Source organism: Arachis hypogaea, chromosome 6, assembly GCF_003086295.3.
Source record: "Arachis hypogaea cultivar Tifrunner chromosome 6, arahy.Tifrunner.gnm2.J5K5, whole genome shotgun sequence".
NCBI lineage: Eukaryota > Viridiplantae > Streptophyta > Magnoliopsida > Fabales > Fabaceae > Arachis > Arachis hypogaea.
The window spans coordinates 2,081,535-2,100,266 of NC_092041.1; the positions used below are offsets into that span (position 1 = coordinate 2,081,535).

Consider the following 18,732-nt stretch of genomic DNA (forward strand, 5'->3'; position numbering starts at 1 on the left):
TTTAAATTTATAAGTTTATAAAAATTCAAATTTTTTTAAATTTGAATTAACACACAAAATTTAAATTTTTATTCTTATTCGTTTTTACTTTTTAATATTTTATTTAAATTTAAAAAAAATATTTTTTAGATATTTATATTTTAAAATTAAAATAAAATAAATAAATAATTAACTTATGTATATATTATACTAATAGTACAATTTAATATTATTTATTGTGTTGCATGTTAATTCAAATTTAGTTAATTTAATTTATATATAAATAATATAAATCAAAACAAGTCGATTCCATTTCGATTTACAAATTATTTATTCGTCTGAATTATCGTGATTAATTTAGAACAAATCATAAGCCTCAAACTTTGTATTATGTACTGTTTGTTTATCTGAGGCCCGAAATCGTTTTCTACCCAGAAGGACTTGGTTCGCTAACTAAATAATTCCGAGGAGTGCAACTGTAACTCTTACATTTTAGTTTTCTACACTTGGAATGGTTGATAAGTACATAGTTGTCATTACTTATGTAAAGTCCACATCCTTCTCATTAGGAATAGTTTGTTTGGTATTATTTATAGACGGTATTGTTAGCTTTTCAAAATGAGAAGGGAGACATATGGTTTTTCTTTTAAATAAAATTAAAAAACTAATTATTTTTTAAAATTTTTTATTCCAACTTTAATGTTTAGAATGCGTTTTTTTAAGATGAGGCTTCCGGTAAATTTCTATAATTTTACAGAATTTGTCGTATTCTAAATAATTTCATCTAAATTTTCTCTAAAATTCTGGTTGAAAACGAAATTTAAATTTTTAAATTATTATCATATCTCCAAGACTCTAACAATATACAGGAGTATACAAAAGTACACAGACAACAAACATAATTTTTTTAATATTGTCGGCGTCAATGATAATTATTATTACCACCTCTAAAAATATACAGGTTCACAGGAATAAGCCATATTTAACAATAATTTTTTTATTATAAATTGAAAAAAATCAGTATTTCCCTAAAAAATAGACTTATTCCTGTATACTTTTGTGTACTCATATAGTCATATGTATTCTGAAGACGATGATTTCTTTTCATCCAATCAAATGTTTATGAAGATAAATAGTGAAGTGATAAGACGAAACTCTATAAAAATATAGAAGTTCACTAGGAATGCGACGAACTTGTTCTAAATCCCAACAAAAATGCCTATTTAGGAGAATTTAAAATTAAAATAGTGGGTTTAAAAAAATAATTATTTTTTATTTGATTTAAAAAAACCGAGATATATATATATGTTTTTTACATTAGCTTTTATTTTGAAAAAAAATTAAAATTCTAAAATATATCTTCTTTATCTTTATTACTATTATATTTGTGTTTAATCCATTATAAAAAATATATATTTGTGTTTAGTCATTCAAATCTTAGATTTTAGTAACAATTTTAATAAATATTAATTCTTATCTGATGTTTATTAGAAATAACTTTTACTTTGTTTTGTCAAATAAATGTTTATTTTAACTTTTAACTTTTAATTTTGAATTAAGACAAAGGAATATCATTCAAGAGGCTAAACTTAAACGAAAATGTTTAGTAATAAAAAAAAGGTTTAATTATTTTGTTAGTCCTTATAATTTTATAAAATTTTTAGTTAGAATTTTATTTTTTTTTAATTGGATCTCTACACTAAATTTTTTTTAATTAAGTCTCTCTTGACAATAGTTAGTTTAATTGTATAGGGACCCAATTAAAAAAATTGATACAAGGATCCAAATAAAAAAAACGTATAAAGATCCAATTAAAAATATTTAGTGTAAGAACTCAATTAAAAAAATATAAAAATATAATTAAAAATTTCACAAAATTATAAGAACCAATAAAATAATTAAATCTATAAAAAATTAGCTAAAATCAGTTAAAATAATAATAATGAATAAATATTAAATAAAATAAGTTTAATTTTTTTTTACCTTCTTAACGTTATCAAAACTTAAATATCAAAACACAATTATCAAATTCTTTCTAATCGTTCTCTCGAGTCTAATAGCCACTTTAATTGTTTGTAATTAATTCATAACATGCAGTCAGATTTTTAAAGTGTCCTATATAATATATGATTCTTTGTTTTCACATTCCCTTTTAATTTAAACATTGGTCCACCATGAAGCATTTTTGGTGATGAGTGACCACAGAAATTAATAATAGTAATAATAATTACTTCAATTTTGTTTATTTGTTTTATTAATTGATATGATTATATTGAGTCTTCTTTATTCATTCTCCCACCAAACTTCATGATCGTGGTTTTGTCGCGTAGAAGATATTAAGAGAATGTAAAAAGAAGTAAATGAAAGAATAAAAATTCGTTTTAGTTAAATCCTATCTTATAATAGGTTCTTTTACTAATGTGTCTTCTTTTTAATTTATTATCAAAATGTCAATTTTTTTAACTATTATTCAAATGTTATTATTCATAAAAGTGACTCTAGCATCTTTTTAGAACAAAAACTCATTTCAAATATAATATAATTAAAAATCTACAAATTTTTTTACACAATCTTATATATATATATATATATTTTAAATAGCCATCTTTTATAAATCCTTATGTTAGTTTCAGCCATTTGTCATGAAAAATTGTGACTATTACATCCATATAAAAAAAATATTTTGTTTAATGCAATACAAATATATCTTATGTCATATCTTTATTTTTCTTTTCACTTTTTTTATTTGCTTGTCTCGCATAAAAAAGTATTTTTAAAAAAAATTTCATTTTTAGTGTATCTCATAATATGGTGACAATAAAACAAGAATTACGACGTACCAATCAAGACATCTTGCTTTCTTAACCGTTGGTAGTCCGTGACCATTCGCACTAGTGAAACAATTACTTGAGGAGAGACTAAGGGTGTTCATGCATTGCAGAATCGGATTCGATCATTCGAATTCAATCCGAAAATTGTGGACATGGATTCGATCCGCAATATTGTCGGATCGGATCCGTACACTAATCGAATCGAATTGCAAATTTTGTGTTGATATCTGTCTATCCGATTCGCATACCCGCGTATCCGCAAAAATAAAGAAATAAATAAGTAAATTTCAACTAATAATTATCATATATGTTGTATTATTTTAATTTATTATTTAAAAAAATATGTTTAATATTATTTTAAGAGTACACATTTTTTAAAGAATAGAAAAAATAAATTTTATTGATATTTTTTAATAAAAATAAGTTTTTAGAAATATTTTTGTGTTTTGCGGATATATCCGATATCCGATCCGCAAATGTGCGAATCGAATCGAATCCAAACTTAAAATATGCGGATATGGGATTTGATACGATCCGATGATTTAGGTGCGGATCGGATCGAAATTTTGGTCATATCCGATCCGATACAATTCGCAGTCACCTCTATGAGAGATCAGTCAATATTCAAAGGCTTTCATATTCTTGAATTTTTTAAATTTTGTCAACAAAGAACTGCTACATTTGATTTCTTTTCTTCACTTTTGTTCCCATAGTTATTCTAGAAGTCATTTCCACCATCTCCAAAGTTCTGTACTTTGAAGCGAAAATGGTAGGTCCAACAACTTCCAAGCAACTTCTGAATATGGACAAGCGAGAAGACAATGGGTCATCGTTTCATCAGCTCCTTCACACTCAGGGCATGTTGAGCTCATTAACTAGATCCTGGTACAAAACTTATCTCTAATTGGCAGTCCTTGATGCATTACTTTTCATTTTAAGTTTTAATTTTTCAGTTGACATTATAGAAAGAACTCTGATAGAGGATAGAAGAATTTGAAGGCTAGAGTGTATCCTAAAGCGACAAAGTATGAGTCATTCTTTTCTTTTGTCTAAATAGCAATATCTTCTCCTTGGGTGATTGTTGTATCTAGAATTACTTGAGCTACCACTGGCGTGACAGTGTTATTACTATATCTTGATTTTGAGTAGAATTAGAAAATAGGGTAAAGTATTAAATTAGTCTCTTATGTTTGTCGTAATTCTGTTTTAGTCTGTAAGGTTTAAAGTGTCCGAATCCAAAAAAGTTTTATTTAGCATCAATTTAGTCCCACAGTAAGGTCAAACTTAAATAATTAACGGAATGTCCTACGTAACAATAATACAAGAATAAAATCGATAATATGGAGAACAAACAAAATCAACCGTTGATGCATCAATACTTTTACTTATTATTTTTCTTATAATATAAATAAAATATTCTCTATAAAACTAAAGAGAATGATAAATAAATGTATTTTGTGCCTCTGGAGCTTGTACTTGTTCTCACTGTGGAACTAAATTAATACTAAATAAAATATTTTTGGATTCAAATAGAATACTTTAAACCTTAAAAGATCAAAATAGAGTTATACCCAAATATAATGAATCAATTTAATACTTTATAAAATATTATCCCAGATACCTATTTTGGATGTTGTGATATGTTGTGATTGAAACTAATTTTAAGATGGGATTCGTTTGTTTGATCCAATTGTCTTTTTTTTATTCTAAGTTACCTGACAGCAATACTCCATAGAATACCCTTCTCAATGACTTTGGTCCCATCATCCAATCCCAAGATGATTTGTTTCAAAGACTAAACCTTAAAAAATTTGAGTATCTATAATATTTATTTCAGTAAATTCAAGAATTCAATGAGTGTTGTCTCGTTAGTAACTTCCAGCCTTGCTTATCCAACATTGTTAGGTTAAATACTTTAAGATCAAAATTTAGATTTCCTGATATTTCGTTCTACAAGCCACCTTTCAGCTAATCTACTGTAACTTTTTCTTTGAATTTTTTTGCCCTCACCTTTCTGTAGTTTTTACGAAAATTTCTATATATATATATATATATATATATATATTACTTTTGTAAATGTAAAACTGATTTCTTTGAATAAAATTTTTATTTTTAAAAAAAATATAAAAAAATATAAATAATTTTATACCTATTATAAAATACGAAAATAAAATAAGAATTAAAAGGAAGAAGAAAAAAAGCTGAAAAAAATAATTAAAAAAAAGACGAAACAACGGAATAAGAAAAAGGAAAAACAACATCATTATCAACGGACGAAAAAAAGTGGATAATTTTACGTATACATTTGTATAAATTATTTTTACTGTATCAATAAATTAACGTAGTTACTATTTAAAAAAAATTGTGAATTCTATTTTACCATTTTTATAATAAAAGATAAATTGCCTCTTGTGATTATTAATAAATTATTTTTTTATCAAAATTTTAAAATTCACGTTATTTTCTCTTTTCTTTTTAATTGACACTATATTTTTCTTGAAATTTGATAACAGTGTTATTTTCATCGTATTCACTAAATATATCTTTTCTTTTCCAATTTTAAAATTTTAAATTTTCTCAAATTTAATCACCATTTTCAATCAATTAGGTTAGGATTATAAATTTATTCTTAAGCTTTCAATTTCCAATTTCAACGAGTACATCTATCAATTTTCCAACTCTCTCTTTTCTAAGATTTTTTTCCTAATATTTTTCTTAAAATTCAGCCGAATCAATAATGGTACATCTCTTCAGGTAACCAACCCCTATAATTTTGTATAACTATATAACAAAAATAAATTAAAATATTAGTTAATCATAAAAATAATGAGATAATAATTACCATCTTAGAATTTTTATTATCTGAATAATGAATAATGATTGAAAAATAATTTAAGAGCAATTAAAGATAAAAAAATTAAAATATTTTGATGTCCTCTCTCACACACCAATTACTATCATTTTTAATTAATATATCACAAATTTTTATTATCATGTTAGAAATAGCAATCAGATTTGACGATCTCATTCAAATCTTGAAACTCTAGTTAAAAGATAATTTATTAATAATCATTGTATATATCACAAAAATAATTTATCTTTTATTTTAAAAAAAACATAGTATAATTTACCATAAAAAAAAGTGTTTATCTAAGGTTTTACTAAAATGACAATATAGCTCTTTATTAATCATAGTAATTAATTTCCATAAAAAAATGACAATCATAGCTTCACACAGGAAAGAAATGAAAGTGCAACTTTGACTTTGAATTGCAGTGTGATGCACACGAATAAAATATTATGGACCGTGAAGAACCTCTTACAAGTAACAATCTAGCCGGGCACATCATTTCGTCTACGATCGTGGGAACATAAAGTGACCAGCAAGCTAAAACATTAATGCCTAATTGTTTGGTGTAATCATGATTAGAATGGAGGTGCTGAACTATACGTCTACGATAACTTGTTTGTTTGTTTAGGTGTAATAATGTGGCCAAGAGGTGCTGAACTATACGTCTACGATAACTTGGGGAAGAAAAATTCAAAACCATTTAACTTACGCTAGTATTTTTGTTATGAACTACAAGAATACCAATCCTGAAAGAAATAAAAAGCTGAAGTAGTTTAGAAAATAAAATTAATTGTACTAAAGTTATTTTATTTATTTATTCATGGTCAACTATTACATTATTAGAGTTTAGTTAACAAAAATATATGTTAAAGTTACTGATAAAAAATATTCTTATGAAAAAATATACAAAATTTACTTTTTTAATATATTTATTATGTATTTATTAAAATATTAAAAGTTTTTACTAATAATAACCTAATATTTGTCTTTAGATTACATATTTTGCTAAACTCTATATTATACAATAGTCAAACACTCTAAAATATTCTTTTAGTAATAATACATTATCTTTTCTAAAAGACATTAATCCTATAACTCCTAATACTCTGTTATATAATTTTTCTAGCTACAACATTACTATCTCCTTGACTACCTTGCCTTAAGGTTATAAAAAGAAAATAAAAAACACCTAAAAACTATTAACCCTAATTAGCAATTAGCATAATTCCATTCTTTTTTTTTCTTTTTATTTTATTCTATCATGAATTTTCAGAAAAAAATATGCCACCAGATCACAGATCCAAAACTTGTGTGTGCAAAAATCATGTTGGGATTTTCCCATGAGAATTGACAGCCACAACTCATCCTTAATAATTTGGTATTTTCATTAGAATTACATAGAATTCTAATAAAAGTACTAAATTATTATGAAGTACAAAGAATGCTCGTTGTGAAAAAAAAAAAAGAAACTAAAGGTTAAAACTAATTATACTTAATTATTTTTTATATCAATACAAAACTCAAATAATACTCAAATATTTTACTAATAAGGTCTTTTATCTATTCTAAAAATATTAATTTTATAACTCTTAAAGTCCTAATATTCTGTTTTATAATTCTTCAACTTTCTTGATGATTTATTGTGACATTGATGGGTTTTTAGATGTCGCCATTGCTTACAATAGTAGTTATACGCCTACCTAAAGGTGGAAATTCAGGTACAGTCGACTTCAATGTGAAGTTGATAGTTGAGAACTGTTAGATAAAATTTTAGTCAAATCAGTTAAACCATTTAACGGCTTTCAGCTATTAATTTTACGTGAAGTTGACTGCACCTAAGTTTTTACCTTATCTAAAACATCATTGTATGTAGCTTTTTGGTTTGATTTGATTTTAGATGGAGGAGTATACATGAGGTGATTAATTGTGCACAAACTTAAACTCTGTCCCCAAGTGAAACAAAGCCATAAAAGTGGCGCTAAGCCGCTAACTCACAAGTCACAACAGTACAACACAGATAAAGGATTGCGATGTCTCCAGATTTTTTAGATCTTTTTTAGGGGGTCAAAACAAACACACAGTGACCACACTTTTTCCCCTTTTATTGAGGTGCACGTAATCGAATGTATGCGCACAAAATGTGAAGTCCAAAAGGACTGCCTCGTTACACTTGTCCTACAAATTGCTCAAGGGTCGGTGCTCAGCACATCAAATATTCTTTATTATTTTCCGATATTTATTGCAACCTATGTGAATTGGATTGAACTTTAAAATGAACGGCTTGAGTTTTTTTAAACCATAATAATTACATATTTAGGAACAAAGTAACAAAGAAAAACGACTAAATTTTTATAGTGGTCTCCAAATTTGGTTGGTACATCAATTTAGTTTTTAAAATTTTAATTGTATTATTTTGACCTTTAAGATTATACTTCAGGCTACATACTGGCCTTTTATACCAATTCTAACGTGAGTCAACAACGTAACCAATTTACTAATGTGCCACAGCCACTGTTACCTAGGATCAATAAAATGACATTATTTCATGACTGAAACGTTTTGAAATTAAAACGTTGTCATTTTGCTCTCAGTAGAATGAAATAGTTGTTTGGGTAGAAGGTTGATCATTCATTACATCTTCTTTATAGTTTCTCACTGACATCAACGCTTAGTCTCCATCATAGTCATCAAAACCGAACCGGTGATCGAACCGGTTAGGTTACTGGATCACTGAGTCATTGGTTCAACCGGTAAATCACTGGTTGAACCGATTGACTCGATCCTATGTAATAAAAAATAAAATATAGTCAAAAATATAGAATTAAAAATTTAAAATACATATTTTTACTAATATTTTAAAAATATCTAGTTATTCTAAAGAATATGGAACAAAAACAATAAGTATTTTGTTAATTTTACTCTATCATAAATATCTTTATTTTGTTTTTATATTAAAATAAGTATTATTTTTTAATTTCAATAATTTATTAATTAGTTTATATCTATTATACTATTATATACTACAAGTATTTATTAAAAAATAATATTAATAGATATTATATAATTATGAAAGAAAAATAATAAGTGAATTTATAATTACTGTTAAATAAAAATATAATTAATTTAAAAATGAGTGAACTTATAATTAAAATTAAAATAAGTTAAATAAAAGTAAATTATTTGCTGAAACATATCAATTTGTATTTTAATTTGCATATATATTAATGGTAGGCAAGTTAGCCTGGTGGATGAAGCTATTTTTTATCTCCTGAAACCCTAAACCCTAAACCCTAAACCCCAACTTCATTCTGAGGAAAATTTTAAATTAAAACGGTTCAGTTGGACCGATTTTTACCGGTTCATATCGGGTTTGATCGGTTCGCGTCGCTTCCTAATCTTGTGCGGTCCAATCAACGGACCGGACCGGTATAGGATCCGGTTCACCAGTTTTTTGGTCGAACAGGTCGATCCGGTCCGATTTTGATAACAAATGGTCTCCATAGCCAAAGATAATGACGATAGATTAGGGCAGTGTTGCTTGATCGCTGATTTCTTCCAGTCTTTGTGCTAAAGTTGGAGGAAGTTTCGTGGAAAGCTATTGAAGCAAAGGGTAGAAAACCGTTTAAGCTATCTTGAAGGTCAGTTTTTTTTTCAAAATATTTTTTGGCTCATTTTCATTCTTCTATTGAGGGGTTGTTTAAGTTACTCTTTTCGTTTGCATTCAAATTTTGTTGGAAATTATATGTTGTTAAGGTATAGGATCCGGTTTACTGGTTTTTTGGTTGAACCGGTCGGTTCGGTCTGGTTTTGATAACAATGGTCTCCATAGCCAAAGACAATGACGATAGATTAGGGCAGTGCTGCTTGATCGCTGATTTCTTCCAGTCTTTGTGCTAAAGTTGGAGGAAGTTTCGTGAAAAGCTTTTGAAGCAAAGGGTAGAAAACCGTTTAAGCTATCTTGAAGGTCAGTTTTTTTTTTCCAAAATATTTTTTGGCTCATTTTTCATTCTTCTGTTGAGGGGTTGTTTAAGTTACTCTTTTCGTTTGCATTCAAATTTTGTTGGAAATGATATGTTCGAACGAGGATTGGATTCTCTGTTTCTTTTGAATAGAACAGGGGCTATCTCTGATTGTGTAATGTGTGTTTGTTATTTATTCTTTTTGGATTGCATACGTTTTAAATTTTTTCTTCTTTTGTTATGATGCAGATAGACGTCGAAGTGTTAGATATAATGTTTCATCATGGGAGAAATTTTGAGAAGGGTAAGGATGGGAGGTGGACATATTATCCTGACAATAAGCATTGTTTGGGTGAGGTTGATGTGGACAGATTGGATGTATTCTACCTGAAAAACTACTTCAAAGAGTTAGGGTATAAGAAAATGAAGTTAGTTTGGTGGCTAGTACCAGGAAGGAGCCTAAAAGTGGGGTTGAGGCGTTTAAACACTGATAATGAGTTGAGAAAGATGTGCTTTTATGGTGGAAAAAACAATAGTTATTGATGTGTACATTGAACATGAAATTTCAAAAACTGAGATACTACAAGGTCAGGATGTTATTGTGCATCTTGATGACCAAGTGAGGGATCTGGGAGAGCAAGCAAAGTCAAATGCCACCACTATCCGAAACCATTTTTCCAAAACTACTACCGAGAAGCTACCTCCGTTGATTGTGAGCATAGTAACCAATACTTCCCAAGATAAAGAAATAGTACCAAGGCCTATCAATTTTAATTCAAAACTGAAGCCTAAGCCTAAGATTGTCCCCAAATGTACACCCATACAAAACAAAGTGACCAAAATCAGGAGATATTGTTTGAGATCTTCCATCCCCAAGGCTTCAGGAAAAATTTTTTAAAAAACAAAGGTAGATGGAGGTGACACCGTAGTGCTATCCTCTGACTCAAACTCTCATGACAACTACGAGAACGTTGAGGATGAAGCGTATAAGCCTGTATTCCTGGAAGATAGTTCAGGTGAATCAGGCATTAGAGACAAAATTCCTTCGTCCAAGAATGAATTAAGAAAATACAATGTGAGAAAGAAGGTTCAGCAGGAGAGTGGAAAGGAAAAAGGGAAGGATAAGGTTTGTGTTGATGATGATGCATTTGTGGAGGACGTTTCCGATGAAGAAGTTGATATTGGATTTGTTGGGCGTGCCAGTGCTAATATTTATGATGCCTATGATCTGGGTTTAGAATCGGATAGTGCAAATTCACGACACTCTTTAGAGATGAAAACCCACAAAATTCAGAGGATGAGCTGGATGGAGAAGTGTTTAGGTATGGTGCTAGGTTCGGAAAATTTCCCTCGGAAGTAGGCATGAAGTTCAACAATAAGTGAGATTTCAAAGAGGCAGTGAGGGAGTTTACTATACAAGAAGGAAGACAGATGAGGTTCAGGAAGAACGATAACAAAAGAATTAAGGCAATATGTAAAGTGAAGGAAGGCAAGTGGGTAGTCTATGCTTCGAGGGTCCACGAGGATAGTTGTTGGCAAGTTAAGACCTTCTTGAATGATCACATCTGTCCAAGAGAGGATAAAAACAGGGCAGCAAATAGAAACTGGGTGGCTAGTAAGTTGGTGAAAAAAGTGAAGAAATATCCCAATTTCAGGCATTGTAAGGCTACAACATTCTTCAAGATGAAATATGATTTGTCACTTAATAGGAATTCAATAACGCAGGCACTTTCTAATGCTAGAAATGTAGTTTATGTTGATGCAAAGGAGCAATATGTCTTAGTGAGGAATTATGGTGAAACTCTATTGAAGACCAACCCTTGATCCACAGTTCAGATATTCACAAAGTCACTGCCGAGTGGTGAAGTAATTTTTTAGAAGATCTACATATATTTGAGTGGGTGCAAGAATGGTTTTAGATCTGGATGTCGTCCATTAATTGGACTTGATGGTGCCTTCTTGAAGACAATATTCGGGGGCAAATCCTATCAGCTGTTGGACAAGGATGCTAATTACCATATATACGTAATTGCATGGGCAATTGTGGAAGTGGAGAACAAGGACAACTGGAAGTGGTTCCTAGAGTTGCTACATAAAGATCTTAGTGACTATAAGACACATGGATCGAGCTTTATTTCTGATATGCAAAAGGTAATCCTCTAACTTCACCTATCTAATCTTAGATATATATGGTGTGAATTGTTATGTTGTTGGTTGCACTTTAATATGGACATCATTGGTAGAACACGATTGGTATAAACTATAATGTTTACTGTTGGGATTAATTTAGATACACGATGCTTAGTTAAAAGGACTATTATAGTGAACGTGGTGTAAACTTAAGGAATATTATGGTGAATATTTATTAAACTTAGGGACTATTATGGTAAATGATTAGTAAATTTAGGGTCTATTATGGTGAATAATTATTACAGTTGGATATATACATGTCTGTAACATGATCTGTGTTGTCTTGAGGGATTATTACCTGCCATGAAAGAGGTGATGCTTGATATGGGTTACCGTTTCTGTGTGTGGTATTTATGGTAAAATTTTAACAAGCAGTGAAAATACTTGGAGTTGAGAGGTTTACTACGGGAATGCGCACGAGCAACTACCTTTCAAGAATTCAAAGTATGGAGAGTATGGTTCAAAGTGTATCAAAATTCACAGTGTCTCTTAATTAGTTAGTTTTATTAACACTTGTGCTTGGTCCTTATTTTATGGTTAAGCAAAATTCAATTCTGCATAATTTCACTTACTGCAACTGTTAATATCTCTAAATTATTGTTCTTCAAGAGAACTGAATTCATCATTTTTCCTTCACTAGGAATACATGGATAGGATCAAGAGGCTGAATGAGGATGCATGGGCATATCTTGACAAGTGGCCTAGAGAGGTATGGACGAGGTCACAGTTTAGACATAAATCAAAACTAGACTCCATTTGCAACAATTAATGTGAGGTATTCAATTCAAAAATCAAGGGAAGTAAGGGCAACACCAATAATTACTCTTCTAAAAGTGGTGAGGATGTTTGTCATGAGGACTATGGCTAAGAACAAGGTCAAATTGGATAACTATTTGGGGCTATTACCACCAGTAATTAAAAGTAGGCTTGAGAATATAAGGAATGAGTCCAGAAACTGGCATGCTATCTGGGCTGGAGATACTGGCTATGAGAAATTTGAGGTTCATGGGCGTCCTACCAACCATGTGGTTGACTTGGAAAAAAGGCTATGTACCTATCAGTTTTGGATATTAACAGGTTATATTCCCCAACCCAATTCTTCAAGTATTTCATAATTTGTTGCTTATTAATGTTGTCTTATACAATCTTGTATTTTTTATTGTCTTGAAATGATAATTTGTAGGGATTCCATGTGTTCATGTTTGTGCTGCATTTGCCAGAGTGAACAAGCACTCGAAGGACTTTTGCCACAAATTGATCACCATAGAGTCTTACAAAGAAATATACAAGTACCACATTAATCCTCTACCTGGACAACCTTTCTGGGAATAAAGTCAGCATAACAAGCCATTAGCACCACCAATCAAGAGCAAGCCTGGGAAGCTTCAAACAAAAAGGAGGAAGGATACCGATGAAGGCACCAGTTCTAACAAGAAATATAAACCAAGTTCAACCATGAAAAGACAACTAAGACAATTCACCTATAAGTATTGTCTGTAAAAGGGTCATACCAATAGAGGGTGTGAAAAGAAGCGTGCTTTTGATGCTACTCAAGCTGCTACTGATGTTGATGCTGCTGCAGCTGCAAAGGCTGCCGAAGCTGGTAAAGATCCTAAGAATGCTACTGCTCATGCCACTGTAACTGCTACTACTATTACTACCTCAGATGCCACTGCTACAAATAATGTCTCTGCAACAAGTACTGCTGTTTCAACTGGTCATATTTCAGAGATTGATTTTTCACAGTCAAGTTGTTCTAAATCAGAAGACTCTCAAAAGGTTTAATAATAATTTTTCACTAAATTTTTTTATTAAGTCTTCACTAATAACTCTCAAAAAGGTTTAGGGTCTTTCGTAGTGGCTTATGTGTTTGGATTTTTCTTTCTTGTATGTCTTTGGTGTAGTTAACTGAAGCAAGTACTAAACCAGCCACAAGACCTGCAAAATTACCCCCTAGAAAAATATCACCACCTCCAACACCCTCTATAGTAGTGGATCCAATGAAGGGAGCAAGTTCAGCCACTACCTCACGCTTCACAAATTTTTTGAAGTTCGTACCTGCTCTTGGATTCAAACACCCACGAAAGAAGTGAAACTTAAGACTAGGATATTAGTTTTGCGACCTAGTACTGTTCATTTTTTGTTTAAAAAACTGTGACTATGCTCACTATAAGCTACTTTGTTCATGTTGTTAAGTTTAGTCAAGTATGTCATACTACTTGCTTTTGTCAAATACTTATGACTGCATTTTGTAAAAGCTATAAATGCTCTGTGGTATTTTGATTTTGATTAAGTAATACTATGGATGGTTTTAATCAACCTTGCTATTAATTATTAACTTGTATTTTCTGTTCATTTTACATGACATTACATTAATAAAAGTAACATCAATAACAGAACCGTGGAGTCCACAGAGCCACAACCACAACAGATAAAATAGACCCAAAACACTTTCATTCATTATATTACATTATATTACATTGTCATGTTCTCAACTCTTTAACATCATCATTCCTACAAAAACAACTACCAAAAACCCAAAACCAAGAACTTGAATCATGAATTTCAAATTTCTAAAGTTTGCTTCCATTTTGCCAGCCGCCATGCAAAGTTCATTTTCATTTGACCATCATCATCTCTTATAACAGCTTTTTCAGCCAGCTCCTCTTGCACACAATATCACAATCTGTCCAAATGAATAAGTCACACCATTTTTTTTTTCACTTGTCTGCAAATAACCCTTTACAAATTATGTGACAACCACAAAAAATTAAATTAGAAAAAAGTTACCTTTACTCACATTATAGTTGGGACAACTAGAGAAGGACTTATTAGGATGTGTCTCTGTCGTTGACCACCTAAGTACAAGGCGACAACCACAGCCGCACTACTCCGTAACTCACCCATGTCTGCTTTGCGTCGTGCTTCTTGTCCAGTTCTCCGTCGATGATGACCAGTTCGAGCTTCCTGTAACGTGGCTCTCAGTTCCTATCATGGAGGATGACTATTGATATAGACAAGAGATAAAGAACGAGACGTCAATGGAGAAAACCAAAATGAGAGAAAGCAGAAAAAGCTTTAGGGTTTACAAAGGGAACATGGACTAAATTGGAGAATTGCAAAACACTATCCACGTCATCTATCCGTTATGTTTATCCTAGCTGATAGTGGTTGTGCCACATCAGCAAGTCGGTTGCTGACTTACGCCGGAATTGGCGTAAAGGGTCAGTATGTAACCTGGAGTGCAATCTCGAGGATCAGAATAGTGCAATTAGAATCTCAAAGGCTAAATTGGTGCACAAATCGAATCTAAAAGACCACTATAAAAATTTAGTCCAAGAAAAATGCAATCAGAATTTATTTCGGCAACTACGTTGGCAGTTTAAGTATATAGTGCCAAAACACACATATATATCCAAAATTTGCTTAATGCTAATGTGCTTTAGAAAGTAAAAGAGTGCATTATTTTTTAAAAATTAACTTGATATTTAAAATAAAAAATAAAATATTCTAATTCTAAATTTTAAAAATTTGAATCATTAATCTAGTAAATAAAAAAGTCATATTTATTTAATTAAAAAAAACACAACATAAAAAGGGTTTAACTATTTCATTCTGAAAATATATTTCAGTAAGTATGGTTTTTGTTTTTTGTTGGACATGCAGCAAAATTTTAATTGTTCAACCATTTTTACGTATTTTTAATTTGGGATATATTTTTGGTATTCAAATAGTTGTATTTTATGAAGTTCAAGGTATAGGCTTTGATTGTTGAGCCCAAATTTTTAAAAATTGGCACAAGTTCCTCCCGAAAGTTGGGCCCATGTAGAGAGTTCTAAATTATGGGCCTTATAAACGAATATAATGTTTTGGACAAAACAGAAAAGAAAAACTAAATTAAGGCCGAAACTGTATTCACTGCTTACTACTTTACTCTAATGTTCTAGACTTCTATACTCTCAAGTCTCAACCTATTTATTTATTTATTTTCCATAAAAAATGACAAACAAATTGGTCTCTTAGGCTGCCTTTGTTTCTTTAGACTAAAATTGAGCTGAGTATAATATTTTGTGACGAAAGATTGAATTTAAAATCTTAATCTTGGAATACAACATCAGCTTTTTTAATATTTCTAAAAAATAGAGACACAAAATATTAAAATTTTTAGAATAAAAACTAAAAATTAAATTAAATTAAATAATATTTTTTTAAAAAATAATTTTATTTAATTTTTTAACTCTATGATTAGTGTTATATTTATTTTAGCAAAAATATGTTTGATAATAAAAAAATAGTCAAAAATTAATTATAACTTATTTTATTTAATATTAATTAATTATTACAATAATTAATAAATATTAAATAAGACAAGTTTTGAGGGTTTAATCTCATCTTAAAACACACTCTTAAAGAATTGAAGTGTCTAATTAAAGTGAACAAACAGGTGCAGTTGAATTAAAAGCCAAGATCTGAAGAATCAATCATCCTTACCCATCACATTGCCACTATATACGTGTAGTTTTGAGTTTTGTAAAATAAACTTAATAAGAATAATAATCAACAAGAGCATGAAGAGACTTTCTTAATCTCAGTAATCTCTGACTCTAAGTCATTACCAGAGATTACATCAATCTTTGATCCCTTAAGAGTGACAGCATTATTAATGACATTGTTGGCAGATTGCAATGACTTCTTAGAGACCACGAAATGGATGTGTTGAAGCAACTTGAAGAAGGCACTCTCCACATTCTCACCGCTGAGAGCTGAAGTCTCCGAGAAGAAGAGCCCCTGTTCCTCCGCAAACTCCACCGCATACTCCGTCCGCACTGCTCTCTTCTCCACAAGGTCACCCTTGTTCCCAATTAACATTATGACTATGGAAGTGTCTGCATGCGCCCTCAGCTCCTCTATCCACCTCGCCACGTGATCAAATGTCTGCCTCTTTGTTATGTCGTACACCACCATTGCTCCTAATGCTCCTCTGTAGTACGCACTTGTCACTGCCCTGTACCTATATGTGTAAGCAAAATGGCTCAATACACATACAACTTTGAAGTGAATACATATAACAAAGGAAAACTTTCAAATACGAGAAGTGCTAGGGACCAACAACTTCTGTGAATTATAGTCATCAAATAGTCATCAATGACAATAATAATTTTAATAGTGTGAAATTGGTGTGAGATTTCATCAAATGGCTTACTTTTCTTTGTTGGTTATATGCTGGCCAAAATTTATCATCAAAGTTGCTGGTCCTCTAGATTTTTCCTTCAAATATATCGGTAGATTGATGTTTCAGTGATTTTTGACGATCTTAATTATAAGAACAAAAACATGTAGAAATAACAGAGTACTTGTGGAGTATGTATGAGTACTGTTGGTAAAAAATAGCAATGTTCATTGGAAGTTGGAAAGAAGAGAGAGAGAAAGGAATGAAGTGAATAGAATGAACCTTTCTTGGCCAGCAGTGTCCCAGATCTGTGCTTTGATGAGTTTGCCACCAATGGTGACAGTCCTGGTCTGGAACTCAACTCCGATGGTGGACTTTGAGTCAAAGCAGAACTCATTCTTTGCAAACCTAGACAGTATTTGAGTCTTCCCCACTGCCGAGTCTCCAATCACAACCACCTTGAACACATAATCTATTCTCTCCGGCACATTCACATTATTGTTATCATTATTCTCCCTTGCTCTCTCACCCTCAATCCCATTCATTTCCTGGTTCATTTTCTTAGCTTCACAACCTCAATGCAATAATAAAAGCTGAGGTGATGCTGCTATTTTTCTTGCCCAAACTTGTTTACTAGTGTTTAGAAAACCAAAAGATACTAATAATTGGTCTTAGTATTGTGGAGGTAAGTAGGAGAAAGTAGAGGAAAGTTGAAAAAGAGAGACAGACAAGACCAGTGTTGAATCAATAGTGCCATAAGAAATGGGCAATATGGAACAACGTGGCCCACTCCTTGTCTCACTTTAATGCTTTACCAATATTAGTGTACCACCCCCAATTATATACGGAATTTGCCTATGTTTTATATGGCCCTTATTCTTGGCAATTATTGGCCTTTCTGCTGCCAAAAAAATATGTATAATTAATCAAAATCTTATAAAGTTTGCTGAATGCTGCGATGGTTTAATTTGCCTTAGCGCTTAGGTTAAGGGTTTTGTTAAATTCTTTTCTTTACTTTTCATGCAGACAGTACCAAAAACAGCTCAAGCCTTATAAGCTATGCATTGGTGCCTGCCACTCATACGTGATTTTCTTCCAATATAATGATGTAGGTATGGAGATTCTTAGTTGCTTTTATGATACGATTTTACCAAGGTGAATCGGCGCAAGTGGGCCTCAATTATTTATATACGGAAGAATCGACACACACAGAAACTTCAAATTAAACTCCACCTAAAAAATAACAAGGTTTAACACCTCATTAAAAGTATGTTGTTTGATTGTTAAACTATAAGAATCTAGTTAAAAGTATTGGTCAAAAATAATAAATTCTAAGAATGGTTGAACTCTTCTCAAAGATTATTATTGTATTCTTTCTTTACTATGCATATGCATCATGTCTTAATCTTTTTCGGTCATTTAATTAAATTAAGAGTATATATGTTTAGGCGTGTAACACGCAGGAGCATGGCCTACCAATATTTTCCAGCTACACTTGAAAGGAGCATAGCAGAATTTTGTTTGTGTCCCTCATTGGTCCATCGGGGCGCAATGCCGTGACCATACGCTGATAAAAGAAAAACATTCTTTAAATCAATTGGCATTTGGCAATTGCAGTGAATAGTGATTTCCTGCACCGACACATGCAGCTTGGGGTGCTAGACTGCTAGGAAATTTACGACCTTCTGAATCATTAGTTATTGCAACCCATGCTCTACCAATTGATATTGAATATATTTGATAAAATCTCTA

At 30.9% G+C, this 18,732-nt stretch overlaps 1 protein-coding gene across 1 annotated transcript; it reads right to left on the reverse strand.

Moving 5' to 3' along the window:
* Nucleotides 1-16,280: 16,280 nt before the first annotated feature.
* LOC112695281 (ras-related protein RABA3) lies at nucleotides 16,281-18,088 on the reverse strand. Its single transcript, XM_025747557.3, has 2 exons — nucleotides 17,263-18,088; nucleotides 16,281-16,821 (listed from the first exon to the last, which is right to left on the reverse strand). The coding sequence occupies exons 1-2, from the start codon at nucleotides 17,535-17,537 to the stop codon at nucleotides 16,368-16,370; spliced, it is 729 nt and encodes a 242-aa protein (XP_025603342.1). The 5' UTR covers nucleotides 17,538-18,088; the 3' UTR covers nucleotides 16,281-16,367.
* Nucleotides 18,089-18,732: the final 644 nt, after the last annotated feature.